The 24856-nt window shown below is 39.6% G+C and overlaps 1 protein-coding gene and 2 long non-coding RNA genes across 4 annotated transcripts in view; 2 read left to right on the top strand and 1 right to left on the bottom strand.

Annotated features, from left to right (window-relative positions):
- LOC145457911 (uncharacterized) overlaps positions 1–24856 on the top strand; it is a 51354-nt gene that overhangs the window by 2085 nt on the left and 24413 nt on the right. For both annotated transcript variants that reach the window (XM_080336215.1, XM_080336208.1), the window contains exons 2-4: positions 19926–20061; positions 20583–20712; positions 22927–23138. In XM_080336215.1, the coding sequence (XP_080192341.1) occupies positions 19926–20061; positions 20583–20712; positions 22927–23138 (478 nt within the window). The remainder of the gene's footprint in view (positions 1–19925; positions 20062–20582; positions 20713–22926; positions 23139–24856) is intronic.
- Positions 7328–12422, bottom strand: LOC145458389 (uncharacterized). The gene is made up of 2 exons (XR_013921129.1): positions 9793–12422; positions 7328–8350 (listed from the first exon to the last, which is right to left on the bottom strand). It is a non-coding gene; the product is annotated as an uncharacterized LOC145458389 (long non-coding RNA).
- On the top strand, positions 13904–18998 carry LOC145458383 (uncharacterized). Its single transcript, XR_013921128.1, has 2 exons — positions 13904–16533; positions 17976–18998. It is a non-coding gene; the product is annotated as an uncharacterized LOC145458383 (long non-coding RNA).

Raw genomic sequence — 24856 nt, 5'->3', positions numbered from 1 at the left:
GTTTGAATCGGTCAATATGGTCGGGAATTGCATATATATTGCTGTCAATTTTTTATCCTCTCTCTGCTCACGTAATCAGATTTATCGGTAGAGCTGAGTGTGGTGTGTTGGAAAAGGTAGGAACCCTAAATAATAATTAAACATCTTCGGGTGGACCCTTTGTTATATTGACTTCGTTACATGATGCTATTTCGTTACCTCCTATATCTGCTATGTCAAAAGATATGGATATCGCCAAAACGTACCAAACTAAAAGACGCATATTGTTTCAAATGGGTATTTCTTTAGTGGCTTATAATTTTTCCCTGCGGGGTGGCATTTGTCTTGTCGGGTTCAGATCGCCAGGACAGGAACATTCGACGCCAGCCATTGAGGCGCCTAAGGACAATTAAACATATATGTATATCGAAGTTTTCGGTCAGCACAAGGGGATTCCTTTTCGTCCAAGGTCTTCTCGCTGCTGATCGTTCTGGCACACTTCTCGGAGTTGCATGTTACATGGCCTATAACTTCATATGTATTGGTGCGTCGTGGCGCAGTAATGGCCGATGCCGAAGTCTCCATTTCCATAAATCATGCGCATTTTTGTTGGGGGAAGGGTACCCCAAAATCAAAATATATGACAATACTAAATCGCGCGCAGCACGAAATTTTTTAAAAAAAGGTTGCTTGAATTTCTAATAAAATACTCTATATAATTTATGTTAATTCACGAAATAATTTTGGGCCCCCTTCGAGTTCGGCCCCCAAATGGGGGTTTGGGGTACGGCAGTTACGGTCCTGACTCCAATATAGCCGTTTTAACGGGCCATCGCCCCCCTCTATCGCCCCTTCGTTGTTTTCGCCCCCTATCGCCCCCTTCGTCCGCTTTCGCCCCCCTATCGCCCCCTTCGTTATTTTCGCCCCCCTAGACCGCCAAATCGCCCCCTGGGGGGCGATATCGCCCACGTTGGGAACCACTGGTCTAGAGCATGACTGCTTTATTGTGAAGGAAATCGCCGTAGCCTATATGCCTTGTTTTCAACGAGGGAAAGCATAGGCTCTTATGCAAGTGGTGACGGATTCCTAGTTTCAGAAAGAATATATCATTACTGAATACTACGATAAAGCTTAACAATGACACTATAGTTTGCGTGATCTTATCGGGCTCAGGCTGTAGTACATAGTTGAAGTTTTGAAAGCTCCAACGGTCGGCTGAATCAGCGTGTTATGCTTGACACTTGTCAGATGCTTGCATCAAACTGTATTCACTTGCAAGTGCTGTCAGAGTTCTTGATGATGACGCAGAAAAGAGGTTTAAAAGTAAGCACATAATATGATGGATATGATATGTCAAATTCCTTAATAATCGCGCAGAAAATGGGTGTAAAGGTAGGGTTAACATACGTCCTCTTTTAAGAGGATTTGTCCTCTTTTTTGACTTTTTTGAAAGTGTCCTCGGAGGCCCTTTGTCCTCTTTTTTGGGATTTTGTCCTCTTTTTTGAAAATTTAGGTCAGATTTAGAGGAAATTGCGAGTGATATGCCGTAAATTAGCACAGACGTGACGGTCCGGCGGGTATTTCGGAGTTAAAAACGTTTTTTTTTTTTTAGTCATCCACCAAGAAATGTGGAGAGAAAAACGGTATTTTGAGTTCTGAGCGGACCGGTTTTGCAAGTCTCAAATTTCTGAAAAAGTGTCCTCTTTTTAGATTTCCAAAATATGGTAAGCCTATGTAAAGGTAAGCACAGACAATGCTGCATAGTGCATAGTATCCAGCATAGTTTGTATATTATATCAAGTAGGGTCTGTCTGTGCTTGCATTTAAACTTCGTTTATGCGACATCATTAGGGACTTAGAAGACATTTACAAGTGAATTCAATTTGCTGCAAACATCTGATAAGTGCCAAGCCTAACCGTCTGATTCAGCCGATCGCTAGAGCATTCAAAACTTCAACTATGTACTACAACCTGAGCCCAATAAGATCACCTAACTTATAGTGTCATTGTTAAGCTTCATCTTTGTATTCAAAAATGATATATTCTTTCTGAAACTATAGAAATCCGTCGCCACTTGCATAAGCGCCTATGATTTCCCTCGTTAAAAACAAGGCATATAGGCTACGGCGGTTTCCTTCACAATAAAGCGGTCATGCTTAGACGTTTTTGTGAAGCAGCTGTTGTTTGTACATAATGTATTTCGTACCTCAACATACCCTTAATCAATCCTAAATCATTATCTGTCAACCTACATACAATGCGCTTTCAGAATCATCGCCAGTAGCTGACTCTATTACTTCGTTTCCACGCTCGGCCGACGGTCGGTCGAAAGGCCATGACGCATGCGTTGTACATGTCGGCCGTGTTTCCTTGACCAGACGTAACCCAACCGTGACTTGGCCGAACTAGATGGGCGAAGCGTTCGCGATGAAGTTTTTGGCTTACTTACTCAGTAATAATTTCATAATAATCACAAGATTGCGATAAAATGACTCAGGAGGAGTGAGCCGAGACGGCTTGGAGCGGTCATTCAATCAAACAACCCGCCGCTTTGACCTTGAACACGGAGGCCTAAATCAATCCAGCATGTAAAATGGTCATGAACAGTGATTCCCAAGTGCGGCCCCCAGATAGCCTTCTTGCGGCCCCCAAAATATATTGGGAAATCGATTTATGGCAAAAATTAAAATTTATATTTATAAAATACTCTTGCTTTGCTTGGCCTCTGTAGCTTCTATTTATAGAATTGCAGGAAAGTTGTGAGTATAGACTGCTAACGTTAAGCCACTGCTGTTTCAATGCAATGTGCCCTAACTTTCCAGTTGAACGAGCAGTAGCTATAGATATAAATAGGTATTGATAATTTTTCCCACTTCGTGGTCGCTGGACTAAAAAAAGAGGCTCAACTCCAGGAAAATACAGTTTTTCTTTCACATTAACAGGTTGTTGACTGAAAAAAAATGTCAATTTTCCGGTCCAGCTCCCGAAATAGCCGCCGTAGCCTTCCTACAGTGCTGACTTAATGTATATTAGTCTAATTTGGCCCTATATCTAACCAAAATCCTCAAAAAAGAAGACAAAATCTAAAAAAAGAAGACATTTGGGCGTCCTCCGAGGACACTTTAAAAAAAATCAAAAAAGAGGACAAATCATCTTAAAAGAGGACGAATGGTAACCCTATGATAAACTAGATGTACAGCCCGTGACTCACGGTTGAATACGCCGAGATGCATACTGCTTTAGCCGACTAAAAGCAGCATAATTGGTAGTCCTATATTCATTGCCGTAACTGCAGCACCCCAAACCCCCTAGTTGAGGGGGGCCGAGCTCGATGGGGGCCCAAAATTATTTCGTGAATTAGCATAAATTATAGAGTGTTTTTTGAAAATTTATGCAACTTTTTCAAAAAATTTTCGCGCTAGGAGCGATTTCAATTCGCCACTATATCTTGAATATCGGGTACTCTTCTCCAAGAAAAAATACGCAAGATTTATAGAAATGGGCTTATCAGCGTTGGCCATGACCGCACCACAACGCACCAACATATAAAGTTTTAGGCCATGTAACATGTGACTCCAAGAAGTGTGTCAGAACGATCGGCTGAGAGAAAGCCTTGGCCGTAAAGAACTGCTTTAATGCTGACCAAAAACTTCGAAATACCAAAAACTTCGTTATATATACAAAATACATATAGGTTTAATTGTCCATATAGGCGCCTAAATGACTGGCGCCGAATGTTCTTGTCTTGGCAATCTAAACCTCACAAGACAAATACCATGCCGCAGGAAAGAAAACTATATGTCAGTGAAGAAATACCAATCTGAAATCGTGTGATCTTTCAGTTTCAGCCCCCAAGGGGGCGATTTGGCGGCCTAGGGGGGGCGAAAATGACGAAGGGGGCGATATGGGGGCGAAAATGGACAAAGGGGGCGAAAATAGCGAAGGGGGCGATAGGGGGGCGATAACTTGTTAAAACAGCTACCTTTTTTTTCGGTCAACCCACGGAAATTTGGTTGGAAAAGTGTAAAATTCGACAACGATACGAAAAGTTGACCTTTTTTTTAGTCAAGCCGCCGATGACTACGGATTGTATACCGATTTTTCGGTTCACAAAATCTGGGGGGCGATGATCGGCGTTGAGCTTGAAAAGGGGGCGATGAGTCGAAAAAGGTTGGGAACCACTGGGCTAAGTCGAAGTATTCACTCGATGGCCGACGTGGGTGTGCTTGCGCAACAAATTTCTCTCGTTCGTCGGCCGAGTCTCTTGAAAATGGGCCCATCGGCCGTGCATGGAAACGCAGTACTTGATCACCTACTCAGCAAGCTGCTACTGTCATGGTCATTGAAGCATAGCCGATTAGCCAATCAAGAGCCGTGGTTTCGTGATTACTGGTCTTCTCGCCGTTCTATGGTCGGTTGCACGCCCATTCTTCGTCAGCTACTTTCAAACGCTTTGCACGCAATCTTAACGGCCTTACTGTGAGCTTCTTTCAGGCTCAGTGTCGTTTTTTTTTTAACAATAATCTATCGAATAAGACATTACAACGGAGGATTTGTAAGATTTTCCAAATTATGAACACCACTACTATACATGCTATAACTGTTGAACCAACGACGATTTTAAGGGTTCCAGCCATTCCATTTCGTAAACGTCGACGAAAGCGGGTGCCATCGTCCGTATGCTCGTACTACATGGTTCTTGGAAAGTATTTACTCCGGTGGTACATATACTTTATTCTCCCAGCGCTTCATTTCGGAAGTTTTCATGGTTTGCCCCCCCCCCCCCCCATATTTTAACGTTTGCACTGAAGACGATGTGGTAGAGGTCCAAAGTCCGGTCGATGTTCTCGAGTTTGGATGCGACTATTGGAAATATTTCACGCTTGAATCGCACGAGATGACCACTCGCCTAATTACCGATCTGACAATTGTATGTACTATTTTCGGGATTAAACCAATGTTCTTATAACAACTGTTGGGTACGGGCGCATGCCTATCAGGTGAGAGCCCAATGTACACACCCAAATTTAGTGACGTTGAATTTTGTAGCTCTCGAAAACCTGGATATTTAGTTTATCATTCTTTTCAGAAAGCTTCTAATCATGTGTACTGTACCAATGGCTGTCGCCCTCAAAAGTGGTATATAAAATCACGCTTCCAGATTTCGAGATGCAGTGTGCTGCAGTATATAACACCCAGCTCAAAACATTTTGTCGGCAAAACCCCTATATAGTGTGATTGAACTGCGTTGAGGGATAATTAGCTATCTAAAAGTACACGCATGGAGCATAAAAAGCACATTTTAGAGGGAATATGGTATAACCACTGCATTCGTGGAAACATAACTACATCATCGGTACTCGGTATATTTCGTGCAAAGCGCGGATGATTGGTAAATTTAGAACTCAAGGATTTATAGAAACATAGTATTTTGTGACCCTACGGGAACTACTACACCATCTGTACTGTTCGGCACCTCCATAACGCCATAGTACCGCCGATATCGCCCCTGAGTGTTTCCACTAACTTTGAAATCTAATTGTCCCCAGGTGGCGCTGGCGACATGGCTAAGAACCACTGATTTACACAAATCTGACATACATATTCAACTTTAAAAAAAACGCAATGTTTTTTAATGGCAATTTTTAAAACAGTGTTTAAAGCATACTTTCAACAAAGTGTTTTAAAACACCATATTTTTTAAATGCAACTCTAATAATAGCACGAATGAGATGTATATCCTGAGCAATACAACCTTAGTACAGTAGTTACGGAGAATTGCCAGCATCAATTCGATCATTATCATCGGCGTTTTCTTTCTCTATTGGCATTCTCATTTGGTTATCTTACGAAAGTGACGGTTCCTAATAATTCATGGTGCAGGTTCTCAACTTTTTTATTAACGCGTACCACCTCGATGTCGTATCTTCCCCGCAATTATCGGTCAACGACAATTTATTGGTTAAACTCTGAAGTTACTGCTAGCCTTTACAATACAAATGGAAGATCCGTATTCATCGTTGCGATCCCGGGAATAATCATGACCTTCGCTGACGCGATTAATTATAAAGTTTATCATTTAACACAATGATTTATCCTTGAATGATTAACATGTACCATTGTTACGGGCAAACATTTATGTGAACTCCCTTCGAGTGTTCAATTATATAGTTCTAACTCTATAGTGCACCTTCCCCTAAATTTAACAAGTGCATAGGCCTACGTATGTTCCCACTAAGCTGCGCGCTGGCGCGGCCGCGCATTGCTGACAGAGTCACCGCGCACAGAAAAATCTGTGCCGTTGACAGATAACGCGAAGTGATTACTTTTTTTGTCGTTACGCGCTGTTGTCCAAGGGACCGCGCAATGAGTTGGTGAGTGCGCGCAGACTCCTGAAAAAATAGAGGGAACATTGTACGTAACCATAAGGAAAGAAACAACACGAAAACAATACGTATATTGTTCCTACGTGATAGAATGCATCAGTCTAATCAGGTTAAACATGTCTAGCAAAATAGCGAAATGCATGTGCTGTGCAATCATTAAAGAGCCGCAAGTAGTAGGTATGATCGGTCGCGATTCGTAATGGGCTCTTATGGGTGCACCCGACCGGTGCCGCGAAAACTCGTCCTGAACCGGTGACCCTTTCAGACCCCCCTTCCACCCGACCGGTGCCTGGGTTGGTATAGGCATCTCTCGACCGGTAACCCTTTTCGGTATAGGGATCTCTCGACCGGTGCCTCGAAACTCGTCTTGAACCGGTGACCCTTTTCGGTATAGGGATCACTCAACCGGTGCTAGTATAGCCATCTCTCGACCGGTAACCCTTTTCGGTATAGGGATCTCTCGACCGGTGCCTCGAAACTCGTCTTGAACCGGTGACCCTTTTCGGTATAGGGATCACTCAACCGGTGCTAGTATAGCCATCTCTCGACCGGTAACCCTTTTCAGCATAGGGATCGGTCGCACGCGGCTTCGTTGTTGGCATATCGTACTTTTGGGTATAGACATCTCTCGTGTGGTGGCTTATGGTTGTGTTGACATGTCGTACTTTTGGGTATAGGTATCTCTCGACCGGTGTTGAATATGTATCAAGTAAATAGTCACGTGATTGGTTCTTAGTTAATGTGTATATCCCAAATTATTTTATATGACCGATTCGAGTTGAGCCCAACGTTTACGGTGAATGCGACTTTAATATATCGTTATTCTTATGGCCGCGGTTGCATGTCGTACTCTCAGGTATAGACTGCGTTGACATGTCGTAATTTCAGTAAAAAGGTGTGAAATAGTTGGATAAATCTAGGAATCAGCCGCATGATAATGTTTTGGTAATTAGTTTGCGATAGAGCCGGCGTAGACGGCGATTCGAATACCAACAATATCCGCGTTCACAAACTGACGACGATTCGAATACCAACAATAACCGCGTTCACAAACTAACACTCCAAAAAGGTGCGAAATATTGGTAAAATCCCGCGATCGCTCACAAGATAATACCTAAGACATAACCATCGCTCGCGACTCGCTGTTACATACATGCCGATCGTTGACAATGTAATATTTTGGTAATAAGTTTGTCATATAACCGGCGTAGACGGTGACACCAACAATAGCCGCGTTCGCAAACTAACACTTCAAAAAGGTGTGAAATAGGTTGCAAATCCCACGATCGCTCACGAGATAACACCTAAGACATAGCCATCCCTCGCAACTTGTTGTTACATACATTCCAATCACCACAATGTAATATTTTGATAATCAGTATGTCACAGAACTGGATTTCACTGGTAAAATTTAATAAGTAACGAATAACAGAACCGTCGCAGACGGTGATTCGAATACCGACAAATTCTCACTTATTTCTGATCCAACCCTAATCCTCTGTGAAGTTGAGGCTTATTCAAAAAAGGTGTGAAATAATTGTAAAATCCTACGTCGCTGACACGATAACGCATCAGACATAGCGATCTAGTTTTAGTACGGTGTCGGAATCCATTCGGGTTCTATATAGGTAAATCCAAATAATCCAAAATGAAATATTTGGACTTTGACATAGTCTGAATTGAAATAGATTGACAAACATGACTACCAACTTTCCCGCAGTCCCATTTCGATATTATATGCACATTGATTTGAAACAAGTAATGAAACATTACAACTCTATTCGCGATCCCGCTTTCCGTTTGTCAAAGAGATATTTTAACATCTTACCATACTCAAAAGAATTCTTCACAACATTAACAATTGTTAAAAATCTAGTTTTCACTTACTTGATTATATCACTACAACTCACAAACTTGAATTAATTCATCCTGGCTGTATTCGTATGATCGGTCTTTTTTATTCGATTGTAAAGGTCGTTACTATTCTGAAGACAAAGTATTTACTAATCGGTACATATACGATTTGACTTGGACATATTATATTTTGAGTATACGAGATTTGAATGTCCGAACAATAACTGAGAATTAATTTATCACAATTAAATCCGTATATTACAGCGTAAAAGATATTGGGGGGTCAGCAACTCTGTACGATCGTAGTTACAACCACATTAACTAATCTACTCAGGTAACTCGTCATGATCATTCCTGAAATCAACACAAACACGACCACTGACTTGAGTTAACCGCGAAACAGCATCAAGTTTTAAATCCGCTTGCAGCTGACGGATTATTCGAATGCATCGATGGAGAATATTATTGAACTCGTCGGTATTGTTACTTCAACAAATTACATGACAAAAAAAAACATTACCGAGATTTTATAAACTAGTCATATTACTCTACACATCTATCAATATCAAAATGCGAGTCATCCAATTTTTCTACTAAAGTAACATTGCACTTTCGGATTCGGTATAGTCATACAAATTGTATTAAATCCAACATCAAAACAAAAGGATTTTTTTTTAGTTTATTGAAATCAAATCATTCGTCTTCGACTTGTGCTTTTCTAGATTGCAAGCAATAATTCGTTACGAACGAGCTGTAACCAAAGTTAAGAATTCTTTGTGTCCACAGATATAGAAGATGAATATAGCTAACACAATCGCGAATCGATGTTTCAGAGTATTTCACGGATGTAATAAACTTGTTAGTGTCGCCTATCTAAAAGTATGCATGCGTTCGATTTCCATACCGACTGTTGCGATGTTTAGGATTCGTTTACAATGACCAAGAGTGAGGATTTAACATCAATGTCGTTACTGGAGGTATTCACAACAGAGAATCGAAACATTACACAGTGTGAAAATATATCTTTGATATCAAAGCACTATCCCAAGTACACGATTAATACTCAACTCCGTTCACACTTTCTATAGAACGTGCTAAATGTAAAATATCACGAGGTTGCACTCTAAGACTTTGATCATTACAAAAGTAAATTGAATATGTTTGCTCGACGCATTCAATTCAACTAGAAATGTCTAGTGCACAACAATCGTAATATTAAGGAAGTACTTGCTACACTGTAATTCACTAAACGTGTTTTGCATTGTTGTTCATTTGTAGCATTGATTGAAATTGAACCCTCAAATAATAATTCCCGACACGAAACCAAACCGCTGAAAGTCGTTACCAACACAAAGAAACACTTTGTACGATGTTTGCCAAATGTATCCTATGGCTAGGTGTACTAGAATTATTTGTGTAACACATACACCGACAATGTAATCGAAAATTTTTCCGTTGTCATTCGCTAAAGTAAATGTCATCACAATACTCTGTCACTAAAGATCTTACTTGTATCTGATTGAATCACCGATAATTAACTCGCTAAATCAAACCATAAGGAAATTTCACTCACTCATCAGATATGAAACAGCGTCGCTTAATCGGTGTAGATCGTTTTTCTAAATGCAAATCATACCTGACCAACAGAAAACAATTTTCACTCACCTTGTAATGAAACCAAGTGGCGGACCTTCGTTCAATATTTTGTTTGTGTCAAATACTTTGCAATAAACACAGTGGAGTGGTCGAGCTTTACATCAGCAGACTGTAATCTGTAAATCAAGCTTACATCCGACTTGTAACTGTATCGTTTACCTAACCGAGTTGTATGCACAGTTTAATATTTTTTGTTATTTGGTAATTGCTGAATATACAACTTCGAAATACTCCCTTGAACGTAATTTCCATCATCGTAATAATCAAAGTACATTTGTGTCGAATTCGTAACAGCCGACTATGACATGATAAATTTTTGACAAGTTATGCTTGGAAGATTGGTTGTATATCACGAAAATAATTACCGCTCATATTGATACTGTTATCCATTGTTCGGTATTTTCAAACGAGTAAAATTTATTACTTGAGTAACTCCGCTTAATGCAAATGTAAACACAACCGTCTTTCAACATCACAAAGACATCGATACAAAGTATACAATCAAACGCAACAAGTTTTACTTTTGTAGGTTGTGTATGGTTATCCTGCATAACTCATTTCTTACCAAAGTCATATGAAATATATTCATGTTACACGAAAATATTCACTCATGCTACAAACCTGTACAATGATTGGTGGTGCTTTCAAACTGTTTCGATACCTCAAGAACTTTATTGTCTGAATGGTTGTTCATGTATCGTAATAATCAAGTAGTTCAACACAGAACTAGTATTAACAGAAACACCAGAGTTGTTTACACAAAAGTTTGTATGTGTACAGTATACGAATACCATGTGTAAGTCCAGCACAATTGTGGTATCCATACGAGTTTAGTTAACACAATTTACGACACCGAGGTCGCGTCATCTTTCGTAAGACAACAAACCAAGGCTTCAGGATATGTCCATGTCATAGCAATGAATCGGCTACTCCAACAACAGAGTGCATATGTTTTCTAGTTACGGTGCTTACATCTTACACACAAATCAATCTACTTTGCTAACGAAAAGTGGTGAGTCATCATATGGTTATCCTCACTAGTAAAACATACTATCATACAAAATGGTCGTTATAGTTTGCACACCAACGGTACATCGTACAAGTAACAAGTCTCGAGAATCCAGTTATTCAAAAAACGTGAAAGTATTTCTACACCAAGTCGTTATGTTGACGAAAGCGTATATTGTAATATCATGATCGATTTGCATTCGTTGGTCACAAACTGTCACTACTCTAAATAATTCTTTTTCACTCAAACGCATACTTGTCACCATTCGTTTTCATCAAGTACGAGTTCAAGAAACTTACTACGACATGAATTTTTATTTTTATGTTGTGTAAATAGGTAATAATTAATTCAAGTAACACTATATCAACATCATCGAGTTGTGCTAATAGATTTACATGTGGTCTTGTTCATCGGGACATACAGCACGAACTAACTGTAGACTCCTCTCTGTTGTACAGCTACTCGGTAATCGAAATGCATTAACATGTAAACAACGATCTTGTTTCGTCACACCAAAAATATGTTCACTATCGCGATACTCCGCACAAGACGTGCATAGCCTTTTCACAATCGTAATAGTATACCAACGTCAAGCGATAACGTTTAACAAGACCAACGACACTGAACCCACGACGTTTACCTATGTAAAATTACCACTTTCACTTGCCAGTCCATCGTTTACCTGACTAAACATATTATTTTCCTTTGGAGATCTGATGTTTACCCAGAGTAAGAAACCTTTTTCACTTGGAAATCTATTTTTTCCTTGGCTAACAAACCTTTTTTCACTTGGAAATCTATTTTTTCTCTGGTTAACAAACCTTTTTCCCGGGTAACAAACCTTTTTCCCTGAGCAACAAGCCATTTTCACTTGGTGGTCCGTCGTTTACCTGAGTAAAAATATCATTTTCCTTTGGGGATCTGGCGTTTACCCGGTGTAACAATACATTTTCGCTTGGAAAAATACTTTTACCTAGAGTAACTAATCATTTTCTCCTGGGTAACAATCCCTTTTCGTCTGGAAACTATCATTTAACTGAGTACCAATACCGTTTTCACTTGGAAATACATTTTTTTCCTGGGTAACAATACTATTTTCGTTTTGAAAACTGACAACCACACCGGTCAATTTGATATTTTTGTATATTGTTACAACGAACAGTGACGGAAATATACACAGACTACCGGTTTCAGAGTACACCCCATCGGTCGTATCACGTCAATATCATCGGTTAACCACATACAATATACTCTTGTACACCGAAATGCACGCTTTGGAAAATTGGACAATAGGCTGCGATAGTTCTGTGATGTCCGGGTTCGTGCTTTAGATTTTCCAGAGTCAAAATGTCTGAATAAAACACCTCCTCGACGACGGTTGGTATGTGGATAACGGTGTTCGGAAAACGGTTGGATTTATGTCGCCCATTGCGATAACAATTCCTGGTCGAGTTTTCCTCCGGCATGTTTGCTATATTGTGTCTTTATTGGTCAATGTATGTCTCGACATTCAGTTTGAAATCGGGTATGATAAAGTATGTAACCGGATCCGGATATCAACTCTGAATCGATAAACCAATGAACAATATTCAAAGTAAACATGTCACACCCTGTGTTTCCACGAAAAAATACCATCCAGACATACGTCGCGCTTGTTTGCCCACATCAGTATACGCGCAAATGGAGGTGTGTGACATTGCATGCAATGTGTTGGTATACAAACATCGATCCACAGACATTATCATAGCCGTTAGTTTTGATGTAGATCGAATGTCACCCGATAACAATACCAATAAGCCACATTGCAATGACTCTGAGTCCGCGCTATTACATCGATATTTCGACACCGTTCGCTGATTTACTCGATGGTGTTATCGTGTTGTTACATTGCAAGATAGTCATGACCCTATCTCCCGACAGATCACCCAGACCAATTGGATACATCGTCAATATCCGTCGTGTTGTCGACACCGAAATTTTCTGTTGTACAGCGTTTGACCAATGTGAACTATCGAAGTACGGTGCTCGAAATGATTGCGATCAGTCTTTCACTAAATCACGGGATGTCGCTACTCCCACATAACGACTCCAGGTAAATATCGTGAACAGTGATTCTGAAAATCTCGGACTGATACTGTGATCCAATAAGGTGTGTGTTTCTGTGGAATCTGCAATCCTACACCACAATAGAACACTACCTCGTGATTTCACACGCAATCAAAAAACACACTTTTGTAAGGGTCCAGTTCATCCGGTGACATTTCGAAACGGTCATCGCCACAAGAGATCGGTAACATTTTGAAACGACATCATCACAAGGGTATTGACATCAATTCTGCTGGTCATATCGAGGAACATGTCAATCAGTTTCGCAATCCATCGTTTTTCGAGTCCCTGCACCATAGTGTTACGACACAGGCAAGAAGCGTCGGTGGAAATATTAAAACACGGAAGACACACTTTGGTGTTATTTGACATGGATTTTACACCCGACGAACCTCACATTCGAGCGATGCATTTGAATGGCGATTGTAATATTGATGTCCAGAGAAAAGAAATGTATCGATTTATTGGTTTCGTACATATCCAGCAAAAACCTGGGTATATGATTGTGCACGGTTCGCATATTTGACTGTGAACACTCTACTGGTATATGCTGTATAGTTCACTTTCACCGTCGTGCGAATACCCATGTTACGGTTTCTATGTTTGTGTGTCTGTATGTCATGCTCAGACGGACTCAGAGTCATTGCAATGTGGCTTATTGGTATTGTTATCGGGTGACATTCGATCTACATCAAAACTACCGGCTATGATAATGTCTGTGGATCGATGTTTGTATACCAACACATTGCATGCAATGTCACACACCTCCATTTGCGCGTATACTGATGTGGGCAAACAAGCGCGACGTATGTCTGGATGGTATTTTTTCGTGGAAACACAGGGTGTGACATGTTTACTTTGAATATTGTTCATTGGTTTATCGATTCAGAGTTGATATCCGGATCCGGTTACATACTTTATCATACCCGATTTCAAACTGAATGTCGAGACATACATTGACCAATAAAGACACAATATAGCAAACATGCCGGAGGAAAACTCGACCAGGAATTGTTATCGCAATGGGCGACATAAATCCAACCGTTTTCCGAACACCGTTATCCACATACCAACCGTCGTCGAGGAGGTGTTTTATTCAGACATTTTGACTCTGGAAAATCTAAAGCACGAACCCGGACATCACAGAACTATCGCAGCCTATTGTCCAATTTTCCAAAGCGTGCATTTCGGTGTACAAGAGTATATTGTATGTGGTTAACCGATGATATTGACGTGATACGACCGATGGGGTGTACTCTGAAACCGGTAGTCTGTGTATATTTCCGTCACTGTTCGTTGTAACAATATACAAAAATATCAAATTGACCGGTGTGGTTGTCAGTTTTCAAAACGAAAATAGTATTGTTACCCAGGAAAAAAATGTATTTCCAAGTGAAAACGGTATTGGTACTCAGTTAAATGATAGTTTCCAGACGAAAAGGGATTGTTACCCAGGAGAAAATGATTAGTTACTCTAGGTAAAAGTATTTTTCCAAGCGAAAATGTATTGTTACACCGGGTAAACGCCAGATCCCCAAAGGAAAATGATATTTTTACTCAGGTAAACGACGGACCACCAAGTGAAAATGGCTTGTTGCTCAGGGAAAAAGGTTTGTTACCCGGGAAAAAGGTTTGTTAACCAGAGAAAAAATAGATTTCCAAGTGAAAAAAGGTTTGTTAGCCAAGGAAAAAATAGATTTCCAAGTGAAAAAGGTTTCTTACTCTGGGTAAACATCAGATCTCCAAAGGAAAATAATATGTTTAGTCAGGTAAACGATGGACTGGCAAGTGAAAGTGGTAATTTTACATAGGTAAACGTCGTGGGTTCAGTGTCGTTGGTCTTGTTAAACGTTATCGCTTGACGTTGGTATACTATTACGATTGTGAAAAGGCTATGCACGTCTTGTGCGGAGTATCGCGATAGTGAACATATTTTTGGTGTGACGAAACAAGATCGTTGTTTACATGTTAATGCATTTCGATTACCGAGTAGCTGTACAACAGAGAGGAGTCTACAGTTAGTTCGTGCTGTATGTCCCGATGAACAAGACCACATGTAAATCTATTAGCACAACTCGATGATGTTGATATAGTGTTACTTGAATTAATTATTACCTATTTACACAACATAAAAATAAAAATTCATGTCGTAGTAAGTTTCTTGAACTCGTACTTGATGAAAACGAATGGTGACAAGTATGCGTTTGAGTGAAAAAGAATTATTTAGAGTAGTGACAGTTTGTGACCAACGAATGCAAATCGATCATGATATTACAATATACGCTTTCGTCAACATAACGACTTGGTGTAGAAATACTTTCACGTTTTTTGAATAACTGGATTCTCGAGACTTGTTACTTGTACGATGTACCGTTGGTGTGCAAACTATAACGACCATTTTGTATGATAGTATGTTTTACTAGTGAGGATAACCATATGATGACTCACCACTTTTCGTTAGCAAAGTAGATTGATTTGTGTGTAAGATGTAAGCACCGTAACTAGAAAACATATGCACTCTGTTGTTGGAGTAGCCGATTCATTGCTATGACATGGACATATCCTGAAGCCTTGGTTTGTTGTCTTACGAAAGATGACGCGACCTCGGTGTCGTAAATTGTGTTAACTAAACTCGTATGGATACCACAATTGTGCTGGACTTACACATGGTATTCGTATACTGTACACATACAAACTTTTGTGTAAACAACTCTGGTGTTTCTGTTAATACTAGTTCTGTGTTGAACTACTTGATTATTACGATACATGAACAACCATTCAGACAATAAAGTTCTTGAGGTATCGAAACAGTTTGAAAGCACCACCAATCATTGTACAGGTTTGTAGCATGAGTGAATATTTTCGTGTAACATGAATATATTTCATATGACTTTGGTAAGAAATGAGTTATGCAGGATAACCATACACAACCTACAAAAGTAAAACTTGTTGCGTTTGATTGTATACTTTGTATCGATGTCTTTGTGATGTTGAAAGACGGTTGTGTTTACATTTGCATTAAGCGGAGTTACTCAAGTAATAAATTTTACTCGTTTGAAAATACCGAACAATGGATAACAGTATCAATATGAGCGGTAATTATTTTCGTGATATACAACCAATCTTCCAAGCATAACTTGTCAAAAATTTATCATGTCATAGTCGGCTGTTACGAATTCGACACAAATGTACTTTGATTATTACGATGATGGAAATTACGTTCAAGGGAGTATTTCGAAGTTGTATATTCAGCAATTACCAAATAACAAAAAATATTAAACTGTGCATACAACTCGGTTAGGTAAACGATACAGTTACAAGTCGGATGTAAGCTTGATTTACAGATTACAGTCTGCTGATGTAAAGCTCGACCACTCCACTGTGTTTATTGCAAAGTATTTGACACAAACAAAATATTGAACGAAGGTCCGCCACTTGGTTTCATTACAAGGTGAGTGAAAATTGTTTTCTGTTGGTCAGGTATGATTTGCATTTAGAAAAACGATCTACACCGATTAAGCGACGCTGTTTCATATCTGATGAGTGAGTGAAATTTCCTTATGGTTTGATTTAGCGAGTTAATTATCGGTGATTCAATCAGATACAAGTAAGATCTTTAGTGACAGAGTATTGTGATGACATTTACTTTAGCGAATGACAACGGAAAAATTTTCGATTACATTGTCGGTGTATGTGTTACACAAATAATTCTAGTACACCTAGCCATAGGATACATTTGGCAAACATCGTACAAAGTGTTTCTTTGTGTTGGTAACGACTTTCAGCGGTTTGGTTTCGTGTCGGGAATTATTATTTGAGGGTTCAATTTCAATCAATGCTACAAATGAACAACAATGCAAAACACGTTTAGTGAATTACAGTGTAGCAAGTACTTCCTTAATATTACGATTGTTGTGCACTAGACATTTCTAGTTGAATTGAATGCGTCGAGCAAACATATTCAATTTACTTTTGTAATGATCAAAGTCTTAGAGTGCAACCTCGTGATATTTTACATTTAGCACGTTCTATAGAAAGTGTGAACGGAGTTGAGTATTAATCGTGTACTTGGGATAGTGCTTTGATATCAAAGATATATTTTCACACTGTGTAATGTTTCGATTCTCTGTTGTGAATACCTCCAGTAACGACATTGATGTTAAATCCTCACTCTTGGTCATTGTAAACGAATCCTAAACATCGCAACAGTCGGTATGGAAATCGAACGCATGCATACTTTTAGATAGGCGACACTAACAAGTTTATTACATCCGTGAAATACTCTGAAACATCGATTCGCGATTGTGTTAGCTATATTCATCTTCTATATCTGTGGACACAAAGAATTCTTAACTTTGGTTACAGCTCGTTCGTAACGAATTATTGCTTGCAATCTAGAAAAGCACAAGTCGAAGACGAATGATTTGATTTCAATAAACTAAAAAAAAATCCTTTTGTTTTGATGTTGGATTTAATACAATTTGTATGACTATACCGAATCCGAAAGTGCAATGTTACTTTAGTAGAAAAATTGGATGACTCGCATTTTGATATTGATAGATGTGTAGAGTAATATGACTAGTTTATAAAATCTCGGTAATGTTTTTTTTTGTCATGTAATTTGTTGAAGTAACAATACCGACGAGTTCAATAATATTCTCCATCGATGCATTCGAATAATCCGTCAGCTGCAAGCGGATTTAAAACTTGATGCTGTTTCGCGGTTAACTCAAGTCAGTGGTCGTGTTTGTGTTGATTTCAGGAATGATCATGACGAGTTACCTGAGTAGATTAGTTAATGTGGTTGTAACTACGATCGTACAGAGTTGCTGACCCCCCAATATCTTTTACGCTGTAATATACGGATTTAATTGTGATAAATTAATTCTCAGTTATTGTTCGGACATTCAAATCTCGTATACTCAAAATATAATATGTCCAAGTCAAATCGTATATGTACCGATTAGTAAATACTTTGTCTTCAGAATAGTAACGACCTTTACAATCGAATAAAAAAGACCGATCATACGAATACAGCCAGGATGAATTAATTCAAGTTTGTGAGTTGTAGTGATATAATCAAGTAAGTGAAAACTAGATTTTTAACAATTGTTAATGTTGTGAAGAATTCTTTTGAGTATGGTAAGATGTTAAAATATCTCTTTGACAAACGGAAAGCGGGATCGCGAATAGAGTTGTAATGTTTCATTACTTGTTTCAAATCAATGTGCATATAATATCGAAATGGGACTGCGGGAAAGTTGGTAGTCATGTTTGTCAATCTATTTCAATTCAGACTATGTCAAAGTCCAAATATTTCATTTTGGATTATTTGGATTTGCCTATATAGAACCCGAATGGATTCCGACACCGTACTAAAACTAGATCGCTATGTCTGATGCGTTATCGTGTCAGCGACGTAGGATTTTACAATTATTTCACACCTTTTTTGAATAAGCCTCAACTTCACAGAGGATTAGGGTTGGATCAGAAATAAGTGAGAATTTGTCGGTATTCGAATCACCGTCTGCGACGGTTCTGTTATTCGTTACTTATTAAATTTTACCAGTGAAATCCAGTTCTGTGACATACTGATTATCAAAATATTACATTGTGGTGATTGGAATGTATGTAACAACAAGTTGCGAGGGATGGCTATGTCTTAGGTGTTATCTCGTGAGCGATCGTGGGATTTGCAACCTATTTCACACCTTTTTGAAGTGTTAGTTTGCGAACGCGGCTATTGTTGGTGTCACCGTCTACGCCGGTTATATGACAAACTTATTACCAAAATATTACATTGTCAACGATCGGCATGTATGTAACAGCGAGTCGCGAGCGATGGTTATGTCTTAGGTATTATCTTGTGAGCGATCGCGGGATTTTACCAATATTTCGCACCTTTTTGGAGTGTTAGTTTGTGAACGCGGTTATTGTTGGTATTCGAATCGTCGTCAGTTTGTGAACGCGGATATTGTTGGTATTCGAATCGCCGTCTACGCCGGCTCTATCGCAAACTAATTACCAAAACATTATCATGCGGCTGATTCCTAGATTTATCCAACTATTTCACACCTTTTTACTGAAATTACGACATGTCAACGCAGTCTATACCTGAGAGTACGACATGCAACCGCGGCCATAAGAATAACGATATATTAAAGTCGCATTCACCGTAAACGTTGGGCTCAACTCGAATCGGTCATATAAAATAATTTGGGATATACACATTAACTAAGAACCAATCACGTGACTATTTACTTGATACATATTCAACACCGGTCGAGAGATACCTATACCCAAAAGTACGACATGTCAACACAACCATAAGCCACCACACGAGAGATGTCTATACCCAAAAGTACGATATGCCAACAACGAAGCCGCGTGCGACCGATCCCTATGCTGAAAAGGGTTACCGGTCGAGAGATGGCTATACTAGCACCGGTTGAGTGATCCCTATACCGAAAAGGGTCACCGGTTCAAGACGAGTTTCGAGGCACCGGTCGAGAGATCCCTATACCGAAAAGGGTTACCGGTCGAGAGATGGCTATACTAGCACCGGTTGAGTGATCCCTATACCGAAAAGGGTCACCGGTTCAAGACGAGTTTCGAGGCACCGGTCGAGAGATCCCTATACCGAAAAGGGTTACCGGTCGAGAGATGCCTATACCAACCCAGGCACCGGTCGGGTGGAAGGGGGGTCTGAAAGGGTCACCGGTTCAGGACGAGTTTTCGCGGCACCGGTCGGGTGCACCCATAAGAGCCCATTACGAATCGCGACCGATCATACCTACTACTGCCGCAGTCACAGGTTCACATATCTGCTCTACAGTACGCTACGATGCATGTATATGAACTTACGTCATATAGATTTACTAAGTTCCTTGTATTCCCTCGCTATCAATTCGATTAAAATCAGCACGTGGTTTCAGGTTTACAAAGATTCAAATGTCGAAACGGCCGAGCCATTCAAATTGATCTATTCTGCGACGGGACGGACGACTGCGGTGACGGCAGCGATGAGAAGTCTCACTCTACCTTATTCGACCAGTTCGCGGAATGGCAGAGGTATATGCCCATATTCCACTTCATATTTCTGTATTCCGCTTCCCTCGTAAATTTGAAGGTAGTCTTACATTGGTTCGCCATTCGGTGAAACAACTTCACTTGCATTCCCAATTTGCCAAAGTGGGGATCCGTGACATATGCAATTTACATTTGTCTTTGCGGCGCCCCGAGCAAGGTCTTGCCATGTTCAATTTTGGAACCGCCGCTACCGCAGCAGCTGGCATCATATTTTGAATCCCGCTATTCCTTCGGAGCCAGAAAGAATACTCTTTGCTGCGTATCGCATTTGAGACTATATTAGAAATGTACGCGTTTTTATAATTGGTCATGCTAAGTCCCTTGCCTGCAGAAGAATATCAACACATGTAAATCGACATTAAATCATAAAATTGGCCTTTTGAACTTTTCGAGATAAGAGTGAACTTATACTAAATATGATGTGCTTAGGATCGCCAGGTTGTGGTACCAAACAGAGAATGAACTGCTGCGCAATGAATTAGCCTCGATTACTACCGTTTCAGCTGCCTCAATCCATACAACCTATTCAATGGTTCGTGTCTCGTACAGCGGCAGCTCGTATGTGATGATGAAGTAAAATGCATTGATCTGACGCCGTGCGACTTGAAATGCGCTTCACATTATAAGTGCCAGGTTGGTGGAACTTTCTAAGAGTTGATAACGTCCTTGGACTAAGAAGTCATCAAGCCTACTCTTAGGATTAGGATCATTTGGTAGTAGGATAATCCTTCGGCTTTTCTATTGTAAATAGGCCTCTACTGTCCGGACGTAGGCCTACTTTCCTTGGAGCATGGCAGGGTTGTAACCAAGTCACACGGTTCTGAGTCACGAGTCAATTTTACTTTAGTGGTATTGACTCGAGTCAAGTCGAGTCATTTTCAATTCATCACCGAGTCGAGTCCGAGTCCAAGTCACCGTTTAAAGGGTCAAGTCCGAGTCATAGTGTTATGACTCGAGTCCGAGTCCAAGTCTCAGCATTGAAGTCATGTTCAACTTATGTATTCAATCCTGAATTAGCTTATAGCTGATACAGAACCAACGAATTCACGTCTAGATACCAGCTGATAGAGAATCAACAGGTGCATGTTTATGTAGAGGTACAGTTTTTATTTCAGATTATCAGGTGGATGACTAAAAAAAGGTCAGCTTTCCTGCTCAGCTCCCGAAATAGCCGCCGGAGCGTTACTACTATCATAGAAAATTTTGGATTAATTACAAATAGAGATTTTCGAATTTGACCGGCTACATGAAATTGTTATATTGTGTCAAATATGATTCATAGCAAATTGGGCTCAATTCCAACTAGCAAAAGCGAATTTATTAGAGTGGAATATTTTGGACACGAAAAAATAGTTGGCTTACTACTAGTAGCCTATGTAATTATATTATGTGCAAGAATTTCTCACTAAAAACACTCCATTTATTTTCAAATATAAAATTTTCTCCTCTCATATCATTGATTCTACTTTGTAAAATTAAGCCAGATTGAGTGTTCTTTTTATGCAACATAACAATTTTATCAAGTAGCCACCCAGTAAAATAAAAAAGAAGTTATTTTTGAACAGCCCTATTGTACAAACATCACACAACATTAGCCATTCATTAACACTCACGTGCACAATGCACATACCTAACAAAACGCCAAATGGCGGAGGGTATTGTGTGTTTTCATAGACAGCAGATCAAATCAATGAGTTACACTTCAAAAATACTAAAGTAGAAAGGAGATCCTCATATATGTTATAGCGGCATGGCCTTAGAATAAATCCACATCTACTGAATACACGTAAGGTGCACTAGATACAGGAATTGACAAGCATTTTTGAACCACATTGAAGATCATTGGACTCATTATTTCTAGTCGCCCAAAAATGCATAGAATCATCGCCTTCAAATCAACTCATGAGCTTATCAGTCTCTTACAAGTAGGCTACTTGACCATCTGAGTCATTTCGTCGGCTCTAATTGAACGTTGCTGCGATTGTTTGCTTGTATAATTGAAATGTCTTGAGTACTTTGATTGCGGAGGATATATTACCTCTTCATCACAGGATGATATTGTACAATGCATTGCTACTATATATGTACCATTATCTGCTGTTTTTACGGCGGCATATCTGGTATCAGTCGAGTGCAACGAAAGCAGTGGCGACAAATAACGATGTCGGCAGAATTCGACAGATGCGTTGATCTAGCCATTACGATTCGCAAATTTCTTCATCTTCAAGTCATATAAAATAAGCCGAGTCAATGACTTGGGTCGAGTCATGCGTAATGCCTCGAGTACAAGTCGAGTCAATCCAAATATTGACTCGAGTCAAGTCGAGTCACAAAAAAATCGTGACTCGAGTCGAGTCATGACTCGAGTCATTACAACCCTGGTGCATGGTCGCATATATAACATATTATCAGTCGCCGGGTTACTGCTGTAGATATAGATTATAGCAGGGCCGGCCAACCCCTGGCTTATAGCAATATTAGACATCACTTAATTTAAATTATTCAAAAACAAAGAGTGTATGAATTGGTTGGTGCCAATGATACAATGTAAGTATGACGAATGGACACAGCTATCTAGCGTGAGACGTCACTTTCCCTCTATTGTCCGCAACAGGGAGTCATCATTAAGTCGTCGTGAACTTTATTCTTCAATAAAAAATTATCGACAGTTCAAACTTATGAATTTCGACTACAACATGGTGACGTCATTGGTTTCAGTGTGTCACGTTATATCCTATTATGAGTCATATAATTGTGAAATGTAGCCTATAACAGTCAAGAATTTTAAAAATACACATCCTTCTTTTTTCCTGGCTAATCTGCTGCCTTTTCGGAATGATTTTCCAGGAATGGAATGATTGCGCGCCCCGTTCTACGATTTGTAACCATGACTCGTGCGATGGATGCGAAGAAGATCACGGCTGGAAAAACGGCCACGGATTTAAATGCAGACGAAACGGAATGGAATGCGTGCTACCGCAACAGCTTCTGTACGATGACATTTCAGACTGCGACGGCGGAATAGATATTTGCTTCAGTGGCGTCGATGAAACTTCAAGGTACCGGGACCAGTGTTTTGTATATGACTTGTGCAAGCGGAGGAATGGTAATTTAGTTTAAAGTTAACATATAGATTATCCAGAAAGGGTCAAAGCAGTCATTGTCGGTACTCAAGTAAAAGTTAAGGAACGCCGTAAATTTCCTTACAATTGTTTGTTTGTTTTATTCACAACATTGGCGCTTATCGCCTATAAGGTAATTTGCGCCAAACACGGTAATTTCATTAACATCAGTTTCTTTGGCGGTCTTTTTCTCGTATTACGGACGACTTCCATGCTGGCTCTCTCCCACCATCGCTCACTCTCGTTTTTCGCATGTCCGCATCCTGAGTGTTTGCTGCCTACTTTCGGCTCGGCTCTCCTTCTCTGGGCTTTTTCATGCACTGCAATCGCATCGTGGTTAGCGATGAGGAGTCGAGACCTTTCAATTAGAAGTAAAAGTAGCGACTTACATGGCATGTCAAAACGGGTCCAAAATTAAGATCAGATATGTACTCGAGTAAGTATTGTTTCAAAAGAAGAAGTTCTTCGATAATTACCATCTCTGATATTATCCAACGTTGATATTTACAGAGGTGGTTTGTACAGAAATAGCAGATATACTAAATTAGAAATCTCACCCCTGTTCTGGACTTGAGTTTCAAATTCAAGTTTAAATTCGAAGACGATCATGATTTGCAATTAGGTCCAAATACGAATCCAGTAAAGAATCGAAAGTCCAAGTCTGCGCAAAATCAGCGGATCCAATCCAAACCGATGCTTGTTTCTTGTCTCTCGAATTTTCAGACTCTAGGCATCGTTGATATCGTAGGTTATAAACAAACGCAACAAATGCCATGCCGTATTGATATACTAAATTGGTTTTAAGTACTGAGGATTTGATGCACGCGTATCTGGCGAAACAAAATTCCAGGCGGAATTCATTCATTTGGAATGTGAAATTCAATGCTATGGTAATCCGTACCGCAAACGATCTGTTTAATAAGTACATTTGCAGAGTTAACGATGACCTTACTATTCATACATATCCTTTACCAACTTATTTCCAAACTACCAAACTGTTGAAGCATTTCGACCATTTCTAACCGGAACTTCGAAGCCACCATAATGCACAATTGCACATGCTCTTAGCTGCAAGTGTAACACGCAAAATGCCTCAATCCATAGTTGATTAAATTAGTCAATTTTGGTGATCAAGCAGCCTATTTACAGGTAGGCTATAAATGATAGCGCGAACTTCTACTCATTTTAAAGTAGAAATAGATATTTTCAAGTCATGTGAAAACCACCTCAAATGGATGTAGCAAACGGAAAGTCCGACAAGTAATGAGGTAAACAGTTCGAGAAATTAGATCTAGTCGACGTGTTGCAGATAAGATTACATTTAAAACAAATGGCTGTTTAAAATACTTTCTGTATCAAACAAGGTCCTTTTTTTAGAAACTAAAAAATTGTGTTTTTTCAAGTTGTATAATTATGCCACAACTGTGTAAAAACTTTCCAAAAAACATGTTGCATGATGCTACGGACGATTACCACCCGATAAAGCCGACGTATACGATACGAGATGTTGGAACCAGCAAAATAGTCGGTTCAACAGTTATAGTACGTAGATATAGATCCTTGATACGGAATGAATGTGCTGATGATTATGACCGCCGACCGTAAAAATGATGCATGACGATGTAGTCTTGGTTGAAAATATTTTTGGTCCGTTT

Source organism: Botryllus schlosseri, chromosome 2, assembly GCF_051294905.1.
Source record: "Botryllus schlosseri isolate E-star chromosome 2, Bs_hap1, whole genome shotgun sequence".
Taxonomy (NCBI): Eukaryota; Metazoa; Chordata; class Ascidiacea; order Stolidobranchia; family Styelidae; genus Botryllus; species Botryllus schlosseri.
Note: the sequence above shows the minus strand (reverse complement) of the source record. Positions and strands in the feature narration are given on the sequence as shown.